Source organism: Sturnira hondurensis, unplaced genomic scaffold, assembly GCF_014824575.4.
Source record: "Sturnira hondurensis isolate 20B ecotype Veracruz unplaced genomic scaffold, ASM1482457v3 Scaffold0022017, whole genome shotgun sequence".
In the NCBI taxonomy this organism is placed as follows: Eukaryota; Metazoa; Chordata; class Mammalia; order Chiroptera; family Phyllostomidae; genus Sturnira; species Sturnira hondurensis.
The window spans coordinates 6,374,382-6,388,088 of record NW_028094648.1 but is presented as its reverse complement, the minus strand read 5'-3'; the positions used below and the strand labels follow the sequence as shown (position 1 = coordinate 6,388,088).

The window sequence follows — 13,707 nt, the reverse complement described above, 5'->3', positions numbered from 1 at the left end:
GGGAGGGTTTAGGAAAGGACAATGGCCTCTGTTCACCTTGATGCCAGACACTTCATTTTTTTCCCTATATGGCCTTGGTGCCTTTCAACCTGCCACCCCCATGCTGGAACTCAGAGGGAGTCCGAGTAGGTAAGCCCATGTGTGAGCTCTTTAAGAGAAACTGCTTGGGGCTCCAGAAGTTTCTTCCACCAACTCAATCCCCACTGGTTTTTGCAGTCAGAAGTTGTGGGAACTTATCTTCCTGGCACTGAAACCCTGGGCTGGGGGCCCTGGTATGAGACTGGGACTCCTCGCTCCCGATATCTCCCTTGAATATTTGTCTACCACAGGTGGGTGAGGGACCAGCACATTCCACGTCTGCGTCCTTCCTACCAGTCTGGATGGATGTGGTTTCTTGAATTCCGTAGTGTCAGACTTCCATTCATCTCAGTTTCTGATGGTTCTGAGTGATGGTTTTTCTATATTTTAGTTGTAAATTTGCTGTGGTGGTGGAAATGGGCAAGCCCTGTCTGCCTACACTGCCATCTGGACCAGAAGTCCCTGTATGTGTTTTCTTTTTAAATTGAACTTTTGGTCTTTAAAAAAAAATACTTTATTTATTTTTAGAGAGAGAGGGGAAGGGAAGGAGAAAGAAAGGGAGAAAACATCAATGTGTGGTTGCCTCTCACGTGCCCCTACTAGGACCTGGCTTGCAACCCAGGTATGTGTCCTGACTGGGAATCGAACCGGCAATGCTTTGGTTTGCAGGCCAGCACTCAATCCACTGAGCCACACCAGCGAGCCAGGTGGTGTCTTGTTTTTTGTTTTTTTTTTTTTAATCTATTCAGCTACCCTATGTCTTTTGATTGGAACATTTAGTTTATTTACATTTAAATGGTTATTGATAAGTACATAGTTACTGCCATTTTATTCATGATATTTATGTTTTTTTCCCCTTAAAAACATTTCTTGTAATACTGGTTTGGTGGTGTTGAGCTTTTAATTTTTTCTTGTCTGAGACTTTCTTCATCTGTCCTTCAGTTTCAAATGATAGCCTTTCTAGGTAGAGCAGTCTTGGTGTAGGTCCTTGCTTTTCATCACTTGAAATATTTTGTGCCATCCCTTCTGGCCTGCAGAGTTTTTGTGGAGAAATCAGCAGACAGTCTTATGGAGTTCTCTTATAGATAACTATCTTCCTCTTACTGCTTTTAAGATTCTTTCTGTCTTTAACCTTAACACATTTAATTACATGTCGGGGGACCTCTATAGCTGAGATGTATCTTCTGATTTTTAACTACCACACGTGGGAACAGGGGCAGCTGTTTTGCATCTCTGCCCCTCCTACATGGCTGCTTCCTTATATCCTTAGTCATAGGACTTCTGTTTAGTCCCAGCTGATTCTCCAGGTTAATAATTTAGTTGTAATGTTGATGTGGTCATTGGAAGTGGTAGCCCTTTCTTCATGTCCCATATCTCTGGGGACAGTTGACATCTGACTCTCCTTCAGTTGTATAAATCCCACATCTGTGAGATAATTTGAAAACAGTTAAAAAGTGTGTGTGTGCGTGTATGCGTATGCAGTTTGATCAATAACACCTGATTAACTATGGGAAATGAATGTCTGCAGAGTTATGAAAAGATTCACCTGGATTTCCTGAAGAGTGACCATCCCGCTGTGGCACGCATGCGAGTGGATGCTGACAATGCCTACATTGGTGTCACCTACAAAAATGAGGAAGACAAGCTGAAGGACTGGGAGGGTGGCCTGGATGAGCAGAGGCTGAGTGCTGACAGCGGCTACATCATCCCTCTGCCTGACATCGATCCTGTTCCTGAGGAGGAAGACCTGGGCAAGAGGAACAGACACAGGTAGATGTGGGCGTGGCCTCCACTTCCAGCAGAGCCCGACCCAGGCCCCAGCGCTGCTGACACAGAGAGAGGAGCCGTTGCCGGGATGACCAGGCTCTGGTGGTGAATCTGTTTTAGGGGAACAAGGGGTAGAATCCCCAAGGGGTCTGTTTAGTTTTCACAGTGCTTTCCAAGTGATTTTAATATGCGCCCCCTGGGGCTGGGGGAGGTGTAGGGGAGGGAAGGATGTGCTTCCCTGGTGGAGAATCTTTGACCTACGTTCTCAGGAAATTTGATCACACTGACATAGCAACTGAGATCATTGAGACAATATAAGCCTCTTTTGCTGTTTTCTTATCTGGTCATCCTGAAAGGCGAGAGAGGGGCCAGACTGGGCTATTTGACCCTGCGTAACGGTTTATAACCCTAGCTGCAAGTTTGAATCACCCGGGGAAATTTTAAAGATACTGATATACAAGCCTCACCCAGAACAAAATCTTAGAATCTCTGGGTGTGGGCCCAAGCATGGCCTAGCTGATTTGTTTTTTCTTTTTAGCTTTGTATTCTGAAAGAGTTTTAACATGCACGATTGAAACAGTATAGTGAGCTCACAGGTGTCCACCACTCACCTGCGACGTGTATGGCCCCACGGCCAGTCTGCATGCGTAGCTGTGTTTACTCGTCCTCCTCTGCCCACTCTGGGTTATTCTGAGGCACATCTGAGCCATTGTATCGTTTCAGACATACATATTCTAGTATGTATCTCTAAGTGATAAAGGCTCTGTTTTAAAAATAACTAGAGTTCATTAAAAATAACTAGAATACCATTAGCTCATCCCCTAAATTGACAATAAATTATGGTCTAGTAGTTAGCCTTCCAATTTCTTTATCCTCTCACAAATATGTTACATTCAGTTTGTTCTGTTCAAGACCCAAATAAGAGTCACACAGAGCATTTAGTTGATATATCTCTATAAATTTGTCCCGCCTCTTTTTTCCCCCTTGCATGTTATTTGTAAAGCAACCAGAACATTTGCCTGTAGAGTTCTCACACTTACAACTCTGCTGGTTGCTTTCTGCAGTGTATTTTACTATGTGCTCCTGTCTCGTATTTTTGTTGTAAATAGGTATTTTGTCGTGAGACTCGATCTAACTCAGGTTAGATTGTGAGGCAAGCATGCTTCAAAGATGGTGCTATGTCCTTCTGTCAGGAGCTCCCTGCTGTCCAGTTGTCTGTCTGTGATGCTAGCAGCCATTGGTGATCGTTACCTAGGCCCATTAATTTATTACCAAGATGCTGCATGCGCACAGCCAGGACTAGAACCCCTGATTGACGCAGTCCAGAGGGAGTGTCCCAGCTCCTCGCTCCTTTTGCCCAGCCCTTGAACAGAGCCAGGGGAAGGGGCAGGGGCCCCTGGTTCAAGGTCCAAGTTGCTGCGAGTCTCCTTTTCCCCTCGTCATGCCGTCGTTGTTCCTTCTTCCTCATTCAGTTGATTACATACAATTACTTAGTTGGAAGCACAGGCGTTATTATTTTGGAGGCTTATGATTGTGACGGCTCAGCCAACTGAGGGACAAGGTCTAGACAGCCCTTGTTTGTCTCATGTACCCGATGATTTGGAAAGAACGGCTTTTGTTTTTGTTTGGAGATGTGTGGTTTGTATGAGATTCGGAGATGGGGCAAAGTAGTCTGTCTGACTTACCTTTCTAATTCTCCTTAGCTCAGGACAATTTTAAAAACATGTCTATGTTCCTTTAGCAAAGAGTGTTGGTTCGAGTTTTGGGTATCCGTGGTAGGACTTCGGGGTCCGTGGATGGCCGAACAGTGGGTCTTGGCACGTTCCGCAGGTCCGTCATCGGCCTGGTTACTGGGTTTGGGGCTTTGAATAATGTTTTAGTTTTGAAAAGGATCCTGCATCTAAATAGAGCTACAAAGTCGCTTTGGGATAAATAGCATCAGAAAGGTACCCCCAGAGTTTTGGGGGGCACGGGAGGCTAGACTGCAGAACCTGACACATATTCAATAGAGAGGACAATTCCAGTTGGTAAGTAGTTGTGTTGGACGTGTGATAGGGTGATCCATTTGCTCTTTGATTTGTGGAAACTGAGTCCCAAATGACTACACGAGTTTGGACAAGACTGGGACAGTAGGCTGCTCAGTAGGCTGCTCACCATTTGGACATGGTGCATTTCTTAGCCAGCTCAGGTTGTCGTAACACAGAACACAATTTCAGGAGGCTTCAGCATCAGAAATCTATTATTTCACAGTTCTGGAGGCTGGCAGTTTGAGATCAAAGTGTTGGCAGGTTTGGTTTCTCCTGAGGCCTCTCACCTTGGCTTGCAGATGGCCTCCTTCTTGGGTCCTCACGTGACCCTCTGTGTTTGAGTACCTGTGGCATCTCCTCCTCCTCTTATAAGAACACCAGTCCTGTTGGCTTAAGGCCTCACTTTTATAACCTCAGTTAGCCTTAATTGCCTCTTTAACAGTTCTATCTCCAAGTATAGTCATATTAAGATTTCAAATTCAGCATGTGAATTTTGGGGAGGGGCACAAATTAGCCCGTAGAAAAGGAGAATCCCTGAACTAGGGGGCTTTGGGTGTGGCGGGCAGGAGTGAGGGGCCCAGTCATCAGGCCCAGGATGCTTGGTCTTGGGCAGGGAGTGGGCAGGTAGAGGACAATGGCTTGCTGCAGAGAGCTCAGGGCTGTGGGTCAGAGACGATTGGGAGCCAGCGCTGGGCTATGAGGTGGGCACCGTGGCTTGGGAACAGGGGAGATCACAGCCGTCAGCTCTCGGGTCCACCCTGCAGCCTGAGGAGCAGCAGGGGTGATCTTGGGCTGAGTTTCTGTGGGAATCAGCTTCGGTGGCCACACACCTGCCTTCTCTCTGTGAGATAGGCTGTCAGCAAGAAGCCTATGCCGGGCCTGGAGGGCCAGTTCCAGGGGGATTGCCTCTACTGCAGGACTCAGCTGTCCAACTTGCCCTCAAGGAGGGGGCCAGCAGTCCAAATCACAGCATCCAAGGAAGTGTCATAAATGCAGGTCCCATCCGAGTTGGGATTAATATCCAAGGGTTGACTCTGGCCTCTAGCCATTGGCCAAGGCCCCAGAAACAGAGTGGCCTACCCGGGAAGAGGGGATGTCAGAACTAGACAGTTATTAAGATCAGCCAAGTGGTCCGGGGTTCCCAGCGAGGCTCCAGCACCAGGCTATAAGTGTTGTTGAAAGGTGGAGTACAAATTAGTGTCTGAGGCAAAAGCTCATCGTTGGGAAGGGCCCAACCTGTGGGGTTGTGAAAGGAAACTTCAGCCCAGTAACCCCACATGTTTTAAGAGCTGTCCAGGCCATGGGGGTTTAGGATAGATGGCAGCAGACTGTTCTCCACAGGCTTCCACTGGGCCAGGCTCCGTTCTCAGCTTGGAAATGATGTGGACAGGAGGGGAGAGAGGCCCCACAGGCAGGAAATGGCTGAAAGGGTTGAGAGCCCTTGTTGCTGGTGTGTGTCAGAGCCTCTGGCCGGCCAGCCAGCCGACAGTGTGGCTTCCATGCTGTGCATCCAGCCCGGTGCTGCCCTCTCCCAGTGAGGAGGAGAAACCCTTCCTGCCTGGCAGCTGATGGCCTGCTTGGAGCCAAAAGATATGCATAAAGATATAGCAATACAAGGCAGGATAGCCATGAAACAGTAATTACTGAGTTCAGAGAAGGAAGGACAGACAGGGAATTGTTACAGGCTGGAGATTTTAGGGAAGATTATTTTCCAAAAGCTTTTTTTGTGAAAACTTTCAAATGTCCAGAAAAATGGAGAGAATACATGTCCCACTTAGATTTAGCAGTAGTTAACATTTTGCCACCTTTGGTTTTATATAACTCTGTGTGTATAATAGGTATTGTGTGTTTCACATGCGTACATACTCATACATTTTTTCCTTGTAAAATAGTTTGAAAGTAAATCATTTGAAACTCCAGCATACATTCCTTAAGAATAAAGATAACTTTCCTATATAATTCCAAAAGCATGGTCACACATGAGAAAATGAACTATTTCCTAACATCTAATATCCAGGCCCTATACTAACAATAATACCAGTGAACATTTATTGAGCACCTGTTATGTTCTAGGCACTGTGCTCAGTGCTTTATGGTTATTACCTCATTTAGTCACCTGAACAAACAGAAGTATTGTTGGCACTATTGTCATCTATCTTACAGGCAGGGGCACAAGGGCGTTACGTGACTAGTGTGAAGTCTCGCAGTGAGAGTATTAAACCATCCCAGACCTAATGCTTTCTGACTCCAGAATGTCCCCTCTCTGCCACGACCCTACTAAGGGCTTTCATGTGGGCCTTCAAGACTCAGGGGGATTGGATGTAAAAAGAAAGGGAAGGAGGGCCTTCCTGGGCAGGGGGTGACATCCTGAGAACACAGTTTGGACATTCAGGAAGTTTCGGGGAGACCAAGTGCCTGGGCTAGCTGCAGTTTGCCCCTATTTCTCACTCCTTCTGCTTTTCCTTCCCCAGGCCTTTGATCAGGCATTGCTGCTTTTCTCTTGCTCCGTGACTGAGTTAGAAAAGTAGTTGTAGCTTGTTAGCAACTCGGATGAAAGATTTAGCAGAAGAAAAGGAAAGGGGAAGTGTGGAGACGCCCTGTGGACCTTGGTCTTCCTGTGGCCCACTGCAGTGTGATGGGCAATGAGTACTGTCTGGCCTGGTGGTAGAATCTTGCCCAACTGGGTAGTCCACCTTTGGACGCAAAGGATCTTGTAGGAAGAGGTCCTTTGCCTTTGAGGAGCCTCCCTAGGAACAACACTGTGGTCAGGTTGGTCTGTACTTGGCTGTAATCTTTCTTGTCTTTCCTTCTCCAGCTCACAGACCTCTGAAGAGAGTGCCATTGAGACAGGTTCCAGCAGCTCTACCTTCATCAAGAGAGAGGACGAGACCATTGAGGACATCGACATGATGGACGACATTGGCATTGACTCCTCAGACCTGGTGGAGGACAGCTTCCTTTAACTGGTGGGTTTGAGGGGTACCTTCCACTCCTGGAGCCACTTTGGATCCTTTTAAGAAAAAAACCACTTTATTGCAATGCAAAGTTTGAACGGAGGACTTGGATGATGTGTAATGGGAAGTTCCTGCCCAAGGGCGTCAGGGAGCCTTCTCCGTATGAGTGAATGGGACATTTTGAAGTGAACTCCTTCAGCGTTGCCTCTTGCAATGCTTCAGTAGCATCTCAGCACGTGGAATGTGGAGGTAGATGGACAAGGAAGTGGTGGACCGCGGAAGATGAGCTTTGTGTTTCCAGGCGTTGGTGCGGTTCCAACATGCACGATTTCTGTTGCAACAAAACTCCAGCATTGTAATTATGTAAATAACTCTAACCAAGGATGTGTTTAGATTTGTATTAACTATCTTCTCTGGACCTCTGAAGAGACCGACCACTCAACCCATCCATGTACTTCCTGCTTGGAACCTGCTGTCAGCGGCTGTTGAACTTCCTTACGAAGTACATGCACAACCACTTTTGAACCTTAAAAGGTACTGGTACTACAGCATTTTACTTTTTATTTTTAGTGTTAAAGAGGTAAAAGCTAATGATTAACCAACCTTGTTTAATAGATTTGGGTCATTTAGAAGCCCGACAACTCATTTTCCTATTGTAATCGATGTTTATAATAATACTACTGTTATCGGTAATGCTAAATGTGTAACATGTAACACGTTTTCCCTACAGAGAAAGCACAATTTTTAAAACATCCTTACTAAGTAGGTGACACGTTTGACAGTGTCTGACATTTATATCAAATAACATCTGTGTCTCTATAAAGTATGGTAATAGCTTTAGTGGATTAAATTTAGCTGAAGGTAGAGAACAAAGTAAAAGCAGAGTCTTCCAGGAAGTCAGTTTTTTGACTGTGTGTGGAGTAGGTCCCCTGATTGTTGTACGAAAAACAATGAACGGCCCTCGGAAGTAATGGGTCTCGAAACAAACACGTGAAACCCCTGGATCCTAAATGTTCTCAGTATGAAGACTTAAGCCTGTGGCTCAGATGACTCCTCACGTTGTTACCAGTGGAAAATAGAATCATCAGCAGAAAGACGCACTGGCAGAGGTCTTTTCATGCCCCGTGGTAACTTTGGATCTTGACATATATATTTTTAAAAATTCTACGAACCCTAAAAGAGTCAGAAGAGTGTCCTCAATGTGAGTCCTCCATCTTCATCTCTTAGCCCAAGGAGAAATGGTGTGAAACTCTGAGACCATAAAGGCATTGCTCAGTGAAGGCTGTGTGTGCCTTTGTTTGGATCTTTGGTTCCCAAATGGAACTGGCAACTGGAACCCCCAGTGCTAAATCCCCACTCCAGAGATTCTGAATTACTAAGTCTGGGGAGGGGAGCAGAAGCCTCTATTTTTATAAATGCCCCTGCTCTTCTGATTAGCCCGGTTTGGGAAATGCCGGCTTAGGTTATAGGAAACTGCCATGGGAAAAAAAATAATTTAAAATTAGGAACCGGGCCAGAAATCAACTACGCGGGAAGCCTATTTAACTCCTTGGCTTCGCGTCAGTGCCATGTAATGCCGCATGTCTAGTAACTGCTACCCTTACGTTAACTTGTCAGTGTTCGAAGACCTACGTGCTCAGCGTCAGATGAAAGTACAGACACTGCTTCCCACTGCACGGGGAAACGGAGCTCCCTCTTCCCTCCGTCCCCAAGGTGCGTGTGCAAAAACGGTGCGATCCAGTGTGCCAAATCTCTAGAACCAGGTCAATGTTTTGGTAGAAATATAATTAAATAAAAAGTTTTACTGATATTTTGGGGTCAGATGGGAGGACAAACTGTCACATCCACTGAAACTGTCAGAGAGGCTGGTGTGGGTTCATTGGCATTCTCTGCAATACTGCTTAATCGCTGGCACCGGATGAATGAAACATAGGCTGTGATTGCTGCAATCACTGTGTGTGCTCCTGGCAGGTGATCCTTGGGAAGACATAAAAGCAATAACAAGGTACTTGACTACCTACTGGTGTAACCTCAGTGCAAGCTCCAGCTTTCTTATCCACCTTTTTCATACTATGAAGACTGAGCCAGCTTGGCCAATTAAAAAAGAAAAAACAAGCCCCACCTGACTAGGTTCTGTTGAGCCAATTAGACTTGAAATACATTTGTGTTTCTAGAATCACAGCTCAAGTGTTCTGTTTATCACTCACTCTCCCTTGTACAGCCTTCTCTTTGGTACTTTGCATTTTGCTGTTCCTTTGAGTCTTCTGTGCCATCATCAGCAGGCTGGCTGGAAATTCTCAGGCCGGCAGGTTCCAGTCCTAATGAAGGTCCCACCTGAGCTGGTGTGTAATTGCATTTTTTAAAAAGTGTTTTCAGTGTATCATAGATTTGTTTCCTGAATGGCCTCCTGCGAAGTCCCCAGGTGAAAATTTGCCAATTCTTCCTATTTTCTGTGTTTATGAAGACAATCAAAGCTGGCCTCAGAGACACAATTTGTGACTTATAAAATGATCAATGATGTTCTTAAAATGTGGTCTGCCAATCTGTAACAAAATGGTCCTATTTTCGTGAAGAGGGACATAAGATAAGATGATGTTATACATCAATATGTATATATATATTTCTGTGTAGACTTGGAGAATACTGCCAAAACATTTATGACAAGCTGTATCACTGCCTTTGTTTATATTTTTTTAACTGTGATATTCCCCACAGGCACATTAACTGTTGCACTTTTGAATGTCCAAAATTTATATTTTAGAAATAATAAAGAGAAAAATACGTAAGTGTTCCCAAAACCGTGGTGTGGTGAATGTGTGAGAACTAACTCGATCGTAAGGGTCTACCGATACAAAATGTATTACAAATCCCCGTTCATGTTTTTGTTCTTAAACATGTAAATGAAGATCTTTATATTTCAATAAATGAGATATATATAATTTAAAGTTATGCTAAGGTTCCAGCATTTTTGTCTCTAGTTGAATCATATAAATTAAAGCAATCTTGTTCATTTTTTTTTCTTAGCAACATTCCAGCAGGACTCTGGGTTAAGGTTTTCTCAAAATTTTTTTTTTAACTATATTGAATATTCACAGAAAACAAACAAACAAATAAGCAAACAAACAAAAAAAACCACATAGGCTTCAGGAAAAAAATGGTACTAAAACTTATTTGACTGAACAGGATTTAAAGCTCAAGAGATTAATAAAATTTTCCTAAAGTTAAAAAAATAAAATATTGCTAGCGGTAGGTTAAAAACATAACTTCGCTTTCCTATAATGCATTTCCACTATATTTCCTTTGTTTTGTTTATTTATTTATTTATTTATTTACAATTTTAAAAAATTGTATTAAGGTTTTGATGAAGCCGACTGGAAACTTAAGGCTTAAAAACCTTTTCAGCGTGTCAGTTCTCAGACCCAGCATTTGACTTATTAAAGATGACTGGCACTTGGCTCATCTTTGATTCTATCTTTACTTGTTTGGTCGTTATAGGGGTGCATTGTTATTTTCAAATTTAAATTTCATTTTTTAATTACAGTTTACTTTCAGTATTATTTTGTAGTGGGTTCAGGTGGACGGCATAGTGGTTAGACCGTCATAGAGTATTTACATAGTGTCCCCCCGATATTTCCGGTAACCATCTGACACCATACATAGTTGTTACAATATTACTGCCTGTATTCCCTCTGCTGTCCGTTTCCTCCCCCTGGCTATTTTGCAAGGACCAGTTTGTACTTATTAATCCCTTCACCTCTTTCACTTAGCCTTCCAACCCCCTCCTTTCTGGACACCACCCGTCTGCTCTCTGTGTCTATGGCAGTGTATTATTGTGTGATATTTTCTACCCCATGTAACTACCCTAGGTAAAGAGTAAAGACTGCATTCACCATGCGCAGCATTCAAACACCACAGAAGTGTGTCAAGTACAAAGTTAAAGACATTTTCCACCACACCTTATTCTCTGTCTCCATCCGGTGTCCCAGAGACAGACATGCATCATCTGCTGTGCGTTCTTTTATCCTTCCACCCCCCTCTCTGTGCCTCTGCTCACGCACACGCACAGACTCACCTCTGAGACATTGCAGGTTCCATGCCAACCACCGCAACGAAGCAAGCGTCGCGATAAAGCGAGGCATCCTCTTTTTGCTGGTGCAGGGTCTTGCTTTCAGTGTGCAAAACATAACATTTGTAAAGTGCAATAAAGCGATTTTTGCTTTATATTTACCTAGGCAGGATGGTACTTTAGGTTATGCTTTGTAATATGCTTTTCTTTTTAAAGGTTCTTTATTTTTTAGAGCAGTTTCAGGTTCACAGCAAAGTTGAGAGGGAGGTACTGGGATTTCCCACATACCCCCCTGCCCCTGCACAGCCTCCCCCATCACCACCCCCACAGAGTGAGTGGTGCACCTGTTACAGTTGATGACATGTCCTTATCACCAAGGTGTTCCTGGTGCTTTTTATTTTCAGTACTACATTTTGGAGATTTATGTGAGAAGTATATGTAGATAGACCTCCCTCATGTTTTTATCAGCTGCATAGTATCCCACTATGTAACTATTATAATTGTGCCCTCACGCTAGCACAGATTCCTAGAAATGAAATCACCAGGCCCAAGGGTGTGCAGAGATGAATTGCTGTTGAGCCCAAGTCTTCAGGTAGGACTGGCACACTGAATTCTTGAACATCCGCACATGAACCACCTGCTTGGAGGTTGCCTGCAGCTCCAGGCTCTCCCCGCCTCGTGTTGCTCTCCGGGATGCCGTATGTGCGGGAGTGTGTGGGCCTTTGTAATCTGAACAATGCCCACTCAAATGACTGGGGATTTAAAAAATGATACAGCTCACTGTCAGCATCGGGATAATGGAAATTGGTTATGTTGTTAATAATTGGAATTTAGCGCCCTATCCCAACCTAACTCCTATTACCCCAGTTCAAGTAGTCTGTGAATTCAAACACACCTCCTCGGAGTTAAGAGCTGGAAGGAGCTGCTGAAGGTTGAGTATGGGCTCGGCCTCTGTTCCAACCCCGGGAAGGAGACAGATCATCCTGCTGACTGAACAATGGTGGCCTCATCTAGCATCAAATCCATGCTGCAAGCCTGCAGAGAGATCTTGTTGTTCTTCTCTTAAATGTGCAATTTTACCTCTTAATATCATGCGGACAATTCTGCATCCTTTGTCTCGTCCATTACCACTGGAGCATTTTGACATTTTTTTGAAGATACTCTTTACATTGACTTATTTTGATGCATAGCATAGAGCTTTGAAGCTGGGGAGACATTTCACAGATGAGGAAACCAAGTGACTTGTGAAAAGCACACGGCCGATGAAGGAGAGCACTGAGGTCAGAAATTTCAAATACACGAAATCCAGCGCTGTTTACGTGCTGCGGTAAACCATGGAAAAGCAAGAGCGCGTGGGAAGCGTCTGTGCTCAGGCGCGCAGTAGGTTGCTTTGCTCCTTGAGATGTTTCAAGAGACAAGGGGTGGACTGGTCGGCCTGCAGAATTCTCTCATGCATTTGTAATAAGAACAGTCTCTTTTCAGTCCATAGCACAACCGTTCTAATAATGGACATTATGATTTTAATAGTTACGTGCTTCATAAAATGCCATTCAGGGAAATGGCTTAGAATACCTGAATCCATTATAAACTAGGCAATTTTCCCTGGGATAACGGAGCGACAGAAATGCTTCATTATCTCAGACACCAAACACATATATGAATTAAACTGAACCACATTGTTACAGCAAAATCAATATACTGCGTTTATAATGGGCACAATTTTTTCCGCAATTAAAATATATATGAAAATACATATGTGGCCTTAATTAACATTCTGTTCTGCCTGGCTACACGACGAGCACCGTGCCCTAAAGAATAACGAATGCATCCCCCAAATGTATGCATCCGTGGCTAATGTTTCCATCACTCACATGTTAGTCTACATGCAAAGTGATGGAGACATCGAGAGCACATTGTCTCACATGGCAGGGGGAGCATATTCGCTCGCTGTTTCTGGTTTAGAGGCTAATTGGAATTTTAAAAAGATTTGCCACATTATCCTGGCAGATGGTATTTTGCTTTATTGTTATTCATGGGTATTAATGACTTCCCTCTGGAGCATGTGTATCCTGTCTGCTTTGAATTGCATTACATTTCATGCCGACTGCTCCACACAGAATCGGATCCAGTCTCTTCTAGGTGGCGACGAAGCTGCGCACCGCCCGGTTGGTCAACGTTGGGCACTAGATTAGGAATTGAGTAGCTCTTTGAAATGAGGAAAACGGTTTTGTTCTCTGTGTCGAATATCGCAGCCCATTTCTCATTTTCCTCAGCTTGCTCTCCCACGGGGCGGCGTGTCGTATCTGGTGCCCAAAGACAATGGCAGAGTTGGACGTGTCTTTTGTCACCCCGGGATTACTAGACATCCTTTCTCTCTCCCTTGGAAGGTGGGGGCTTGGTTTCCTGAATGAGGAAAATGCATGAGAACAGGAGGCAATGATCCTGCTGCAGAAAATTATTTTTTAATTAATTCCTTCAACAAACTGTATTAGAGAACAGCCTCTTCTTTGTTTACTCCGTCTCTCAAATGCCTAAATCTCTAAACGCCTAAGTGAGGCAGCTGGCAGAGTGGAGTCTGCCCAGCTAATCACCTGAGGGGGAGCATTATGTCACAGAGCAGTGTAGCGCAGAGCAGAAAATCATGGTAGGTGGAAGCCACAGTCCTAACCTGGAAGCAACAAAAAGTCAGAAGAGTGGGAGACAGAATGTAGCTTATTGGAGCCTGCGGAGAAACCTGAAGCTTTTCTGCAAGTGGAGGACACAGCGTGCTGTTGGAACAATTGAGAGCGAGTTGCTGAGGCTGCTGTAGCCCTCA

The 13,707-nt window shown here is 44.5% G+C and overlaps 1 protein-coding gene across 4 annotated transcripts in view; it reads left to right on the top strand.

The window, feature by feature from the left end:
- Positions 1-9,563, top strand: part of PDGFRA (platelet derived growth factor receptor alpha) — a 48,865-nt gene extending 39,302 nt beyond the window's left edge. For all 4 annotated transcript variants that reach the window (XM_037034190.1, XM_037034189.1, XM_037034192.1 and 1 more), the window contains 2 exons: positions 1,607-1,848; positions 6,688-9,563. In XM_037034190.1, coding sequence (XP_036890085.1) covers positions 1,607-1,848; positions 6,688-6,835 — 390 coding nt within the window. In that variant the 3' untranslated portion in view covers positions 6,836-9,563. The remainder of the gene's footprint in view (positions 1-1,606; positions 1,849-6,687) is intronic.
- The last annotated feature ends 4,144 nt before the right edge of the window (positions 9,564-13,707 follow it).